At 36.6% G+C, this 6,472-nt stretch overlaps 1 gene segment (V, D, J or C); it reads left to right on the forward strand.

The window, feature by feature from the left end:
* Nucleotides 1-254: 254 nt before the first annotated feature.
* LOC121432667 lies at nt 255-763 on the forward strand. The segment is given in 2 exon segments: nt 255-316; nt 441-763. Coding segments are annotated over 2 exon segments (378 nt in total).
* Nucleotides 764-6,472: the final 5,709 nt, after the last annotated feature.

The raw sequence follows: 6,472 nt of genomic DNA on the forward strand, positions 1-6,472 counted from the left end.
TCCCCTAGTTAGGTCCTGTCTAAAATGGGTTTCTTTCTCAAAATGGAGTTTCTTCTGCTCCTTCAGCTGCATGTATGTGGTTTGACCTTGGACATCTAGGGATTGTGGGCTTTTGCCAAGTGGTTGAGATGAGCAAGCCTTGCAGCTGTGCCCAGCTCTAAGTGGTTCCCAATGATTTGCATGCACTCACTACACAGCCTTTAGGACTTCCTCATATACCAGTGTCACCCTGTGCAGCTGTCATTGCAGTCAGGACTCTGCATGGACATGAGGGCCCCTGCTCAGCTCTTTGGACTCCTTCTGCTCTGGCTTCCAGGTGCAAAAAAGCCTAAAAAGGGAATTTCTTTGTTACTCTGTGATTAGTGTTGTTTGGCATTTAGGGTCAGTCCTTTTGTATCATGATTAACTATGTGGGAATTTTATTATGTCTCCACTTGTAGGTGCCAGATGTGACATCCAGATGACCCAGTCTCCGTCCTCCCTCTCTGCATCTCTGGGAGACCGAGTCACCATCACTTGCAAAGCAAGTCAGGGCATTAGCAATTATTTAAACTGGTATCAACAGAAACCAGGGGAAGCTCCTAAGCTTCTGATTTATTATACAAATAGTTTGGCAGATGGGGTCCCATCGAGGTTCAGTGGCAGTGGGTCTGGGACAGATTATTCTCTCACCATCAGCAGCCTCAAGTCTGAAGACATTGCAACTTATTACTGTCTACAGTATGATAAGTATCCTCCCACAGTGATACAATTCATAACATAAACCTCCATGGAAGCAGAAGTGAGAAACTTGGCTGCCCCCGCTGCTCCTCCTCGTGAGTCAGTCACTGAAACTGTTTCTCAGATGTCACAGAATTTTTAGAAAAGTTCACAGTGAGTCATTTGTTTTGGTAGAAGGGGCTAAGCAGTTTTCTCTTACCCTAAACATCTTCCTTTGTCACCTCCAGCACTACTTAGTATCAATGCCCTTTTTGCTTAACAAAAAGGTCACAGTTATTCTCTGTAAGGAGTCTGAACTGTATCCCCAGCTTGGGCTCATATGGAACTGTGGAAACTACTGTGAACAGTTCAGAATACATTATATAAATATGGAAAATTAGTTTCTAGGTGACAATATTTTAAGGGGCAGAGAAATATTACTGAGAGTAGCTGACAGTAGAAAACATTCCTGGATTTCTCACAACAGCTAGAGCACAAGTGTCAGAGAGAGGGGATGCTGTCTACCATGATCCTTTGTTATGTATAGAAATTCCAAGAGGGTGTTGGTGTTTTCTGACATCTGCAGCCATTCACAAAGTACTCTAATGACTCCTATGTCCTCTGGTTTGCCTACAAAAATCAAATAATGTTGAACTACATATAAAATATTTTAAAAAATTGGTTCAAATTATGAACACAGATATATTCTCTATTCACTCATATGACCTTTAATGTATAGGAAAATTCCACTATTATTTGTGTACTTAGAATTTTTTTTTGTAATTACCTGTAAAGGTTTTATTTAAGATTCCTTTCTTTATTAATTTGTATGCTAATTCTATCTGCAAATATTTTATTTCATGTCTTTCATTGCTTAATTCTTACTACATGTGTCAGATTTAGATACAAATGCTTACAGCAGCCGGGTGGTGGTGCTGCACACCTTTAATCCTTAAATCAGGAGGCAGAGCTAGGTGGATCTTTGTGAGTTCAAGGCCAGCCTGGTCTACAAGAGCTAGTTCAAGGACAGGCTCCAAAGATACAGAGAAACCCTGTCTCAAAAAACCAAAAAAAAAAAAAAAAAACAAAAAAAAAAACAAAAACCAAAACCAACCAAACAACAACAACAAAAAACCAACAATGAAAAAAAAAATAACCAACCCCCAAAACACAAAAACACAAAACAACAAAAAAAAAATCAAATGGTTACAGCAGACATTTTGGTCCTTTTCTGTAATCTGAGGTATAAAATGACCCGTATTTTTTTTTTTTTACTAGGTATTATATTTGCCTGAACTTTGCAGACAACACATGACAGCAAGATAATGCTGTGATTGTGCTTTGCTTCCTTAGAGATTTATCCTGAATACCTATTACTTTTGTGGTGGTTTTAAAGAACATGGCCCCCAAATGCCGTGGCACTATTAAGGAGGTCTTGTGGAGGAAGTGTGACACTGTGGAGGTGGGCTTTGAGGTCTCAAATATGCTCAAGATAATGTGTCTCAGTACACTTCCTGCTGCCTTCTGATGAAGATGTATCTAATACCCTGTCTGCCTGCATGCCTCCCTACTCCTTACCATAATGATAGTGGACTGAACCTTTGAACTATAAGCAGGCCACCAATATTAACTGTTTTTTTTCATTCTATTTGCCATGGTCATGGTGTCTCATCACAGTAATAGAAACCCTTTAAGACACTACCATTGAAATGATTTTTTAAGTCACTATAGAGAATATTATATAATTCTTCTTAATTATCAGAAGGATGAACTATGTTGATACAGTGTATAATGTTAGTATGACCTTTGTATTGTGAAATACATTCAATAGATCATGAGGCACCACAGGGAAACAAGGTGATGAAGTGGAGAATTAGACATTGAAGGGGAAGAGCAGAAACATGAGGAAGAGATACTGAAGTAAAATGTATTTATTCCTTTCCTCCATATCCCTGTATTATTTTACACATCAGACAAACTATTTTGTAAAAAAAAGACATTTTTGTTAAATAAAATAACATTTCTCTATGGTGTCTGTGGTTATAATAATAACATTTGCTAATCCTCAAGGGGACCCATATTGGTCTCTGTTTATTGTCTGTGTTCCCTGTGGTCCTTATCCATAAAAACAAGAGAATTATAGTATGAGCCTTTATTCCTTCCAATGCTCCCATCTCAGTGAATTATTTCTGTCTTAATACATTAGCTATTTTCAAAGGTAGGGCAATGTGATAGCCATCAGTATAGCTATGAAGTGTACAATAGAAAAAGGTCAGTAAGCCTTGAGATAGCATAGCTATTTTTTAAGTTATTAGCCGTTAGGTTCTGGTACTTTCAGTACACAAATAATGACTAGTTAGACAGACAGACAGACAGACAGATAGACAGGCAGATAAACACACAGATAATAGAGAAAAATGTCTATCTATTCAACAATTCATTCATAAAGCAAAGCAGACCATTAATCTTTGGAAAATAACCTAATATTTTCTATCCTATTTTGCTATATGTTCTTATTAAATTTCATATTATTTTAGTACCTTGTTATGACTCCTTAAATTCATTAAGGTGACTAATGGGACTTCCAAGGGACAATAGACATTTAGAGGTTTCTGACATGTAGCACCATGAATAACTAAAGTAAGGAAAATTTATCATATCAGTGATTTATAAAAAGTCTTACTTTATGAAACATTTTGTAATAGAATTGCCCTTAGCTGATAAAATTATGATAAAACCATAAGGGGATTGTTTTAGGAAATCATACTGTGCATGCACCAGAGTGACAATATTCACTCTTCAGTAACACAGGCCATGGGGTAAACATCAGTGCATGAATAGAATAAAAATGCTAAATGAAGAGTGTATAAGATAGGAGAACAAAGTCACATGCCACTTTCTGAATGTAAAGTTTTGAGAGTACATAAATGAAAAAGTCTGAGATTGAAAGCCTGAGGATTTGTTAATTAAAGCAAAATCATGAGAATCATGACTCCCCCACAGCTCTGGATCAAAGATACTTGAAAACTACAAAAGTATACCACTAAATAAGTGTTATTAGTTTCACAGTTTCATAAAACTAGAAACTGGGGCAAAGGAGATTAATGGGACTTCAGGAGTAAGAGAGACCTTTGGAAGTTTTTGACATGTGGCACCATAAATAACTGGACAGTTACATTCAAAAGAAAAAGGGAGAAGGAACTTGGAAATTTTCAAAGATTAAAAGAAGCTAGAGAGATGATCCCCTAGTCAAGAACATCTTACTAACAAGATTTTCTCTATAATTTCTGACTATTTTAATCAAAGATAATGAAATAGATACCTTTGAAGTTATTCATGCCATGGTGATAGAGCAGACTGAATGGCAAATGACAAATATAAGAAAGGAAGATGGAAATGATCATACTTCAGAAGGGAAAGGATTATGTATATGGAAATGCAAATTAATTTATAGTTAAATTCTTTGAATCAACAAGAGAATATAAAATAATTTGACTCAAAGTTAAAAATATAACTAATTTCATGTAACTACAATAAAAAGGTGGATTATAAACTCAGAGAATTAAACATCTCATAGTCAATCTTAGAAAAATGCAAAATTTGTCTACAGTGGAAACGACAAAATAAAATTTAAAACCTTGATATCATTATAAAAACTAACAAAATAAAAGGTATTTTCTAAATTCAGTAATTGAAAATGTCAATTTTAAGAATGTAGCTTTGCAGTGGTCAGTTGATGTTTTCTTTGCTTTTCAAGATAAGTCCCTTTAAAATACTTGGCATTTCTGTCTTAATAGAGTGAGTGCCACCAAGAGTGGTTGTCTTCTAATCTTTCCTATATATGTTACCTATCCTTTTCTTTTATTTTAAAAGCAGAATGTAATTATTCTGTGTAGATTTTAGTTAAAAGAATACCAATATTCTAAAACTGATATAATATGAGGACTAATTTATAAACCTACTGAAGGCAGTAAAATGAGCATTATTGAAAACTAAGAATAAATTATTATTTTATGTGCACCAGTTTTCTACTAGCATGTGCTCCACATGACTACATAATGCCTGTGGAGGCCAGAAGAGGGTGTAAGACCTCCTGGGCCTGAAACTATAGACAGTCTTATGCTACCATGTTGATCTCAGGAGGAACATACAGTTCTTCTAATCACTGAAGCATCTCTTTAGTTCCCTAAGTGGAAAGTTTACCACGATAGAAAAGAGAAGTAAGGTTTCCAGTTTTCAGGATAGGCTATTTGCTTTTATTGTAGTTACCTAGAACCCATTCAAATAATGATTCTATACATATAGCTGAGAAAATGCTTTTGTAGTATGATTGAGCATCTTTTGGGTATATTCCCAACAGTGATATTGCTGAATCTTGAGTAAGGTGATTCCCAATTTTCTGAGAAACCACCATGCTGATTTCCAAAGTGGTTGTACAAGTTTACATTCTTGCCAGAAATGGATAAGTGTTCACATTCTCTCTAGCATAAGCTATCACTAGTGTTTTTGATCTTAGACATTCTGACAGGTGTAAGATGGTTTCCATTGAGAAGTCAGGTGTAATTCTGAAAGTTACCTTTCATTTTACTTGACCTTTTTCTTTTGCAGCTCTTAATATTCTTTCTTTATTCTCTGTGTTTTGTGTTCTGATTATTATATGGTGAGGGGATTTTTTTTTGATCCAGTCTATTTAATTTTTTGTAAGCTTTTTGTATCTTTACGGGAATATCTTTCTTTAGGTTGGGAAAGTTTTCTTCTATGATTTTGTTGAATATATTTATGTGTCTTTGAGCTGGAGCTTTCCCTCTTCTACCGCTATTATTCTTAGGTTTAGTCTTTACATAGTTTCCCAGATTTCCTGGATGTTTTATGTTAAGAATTTGTTGACTTTAATGTTTTCTTTGTCCAATGATTCTATTTCCTTTGTAGTATCATCACTGCCTGAGATTCTTTCTTCTATCTCTTGTATTTTGTTGGTTATACCTGTCTCTGTATTTTCTGTTCATTTTCTCAGATTTTCCATATCCAGAATTTCCTCTGTTTGTGCTTTCTTTGTTACCCATTTCAGTCGTCAGTCTTGAACTGTTTTCTTTTTTTCACCTGTTTGATTGTTTTTCTTGGGCTTCTTTGAGGTATTTATTATTTTCTTCCATTTTTTCTTGTTTTTTCTCTCCTCCATTTCTTATTTATTTACTTATTAAAAATGTCTGTCTCCTCCCATCCCTTCATTTCCTTCCCACTGACCCCACTCCTCCTCCCTCTCCCTCTCCAGACCTGAGAGAAGTCAGGTGCCCTGCTTTGTGGGAAGTCCAAGGCCCTCCCCCCTTCATCCAGGTCTAGGAAGGTGTACATCTAAATAGACTAGGCTCCCAAAAAGCCAGCGCATGTAGTAGAATCAAAACCCGGTGTCATTATCATAGCCTTCTCAGTCTACCCTCATTGTCAGTCACATTTAGAGTGTCCGGTTTGATCACATGCTCGTTCAGTCCCAGTCCAGCTGGCCTTGGTGAGCTCCCATTAGGTAAGTCACACTGTCTCCATGGGTGGACGCATCCCTCGCCTTCCTGACTTCCTTGCTCATGTTCTCCCTCCTTCTGCTCTTTATCTGGGCCTTGGGAGCTCAGTCCAGTGCTCCAGTGTGGGTCTCTGTCTCTATTTCCATCCATCTCCAGATGAAGGTTCTATGGTGATATGCAAGATATTCATCAGCGTGGCTATGAAAGAAGGCCAGTACAGGCACCCTAACCTCTACTGCACAAGGACCTAGCTGGGG

Source organism: Microtus oregoni, unplaced genomic scaffold (genome assembly GCF_018167655.1).
Source record: "Microtus oregoni isolate MIOR12 unplaced genomic scaffold, Mior012 000002F_ref0000024, whole genome shotgun sequence".
In the NCBI taxonomy this organism is placed as follows: Eukaryota; Metazoa; Chordata; class Mammalia; order Rodentia; family Cricetidae; genus Microtus; species Microtus oregoni.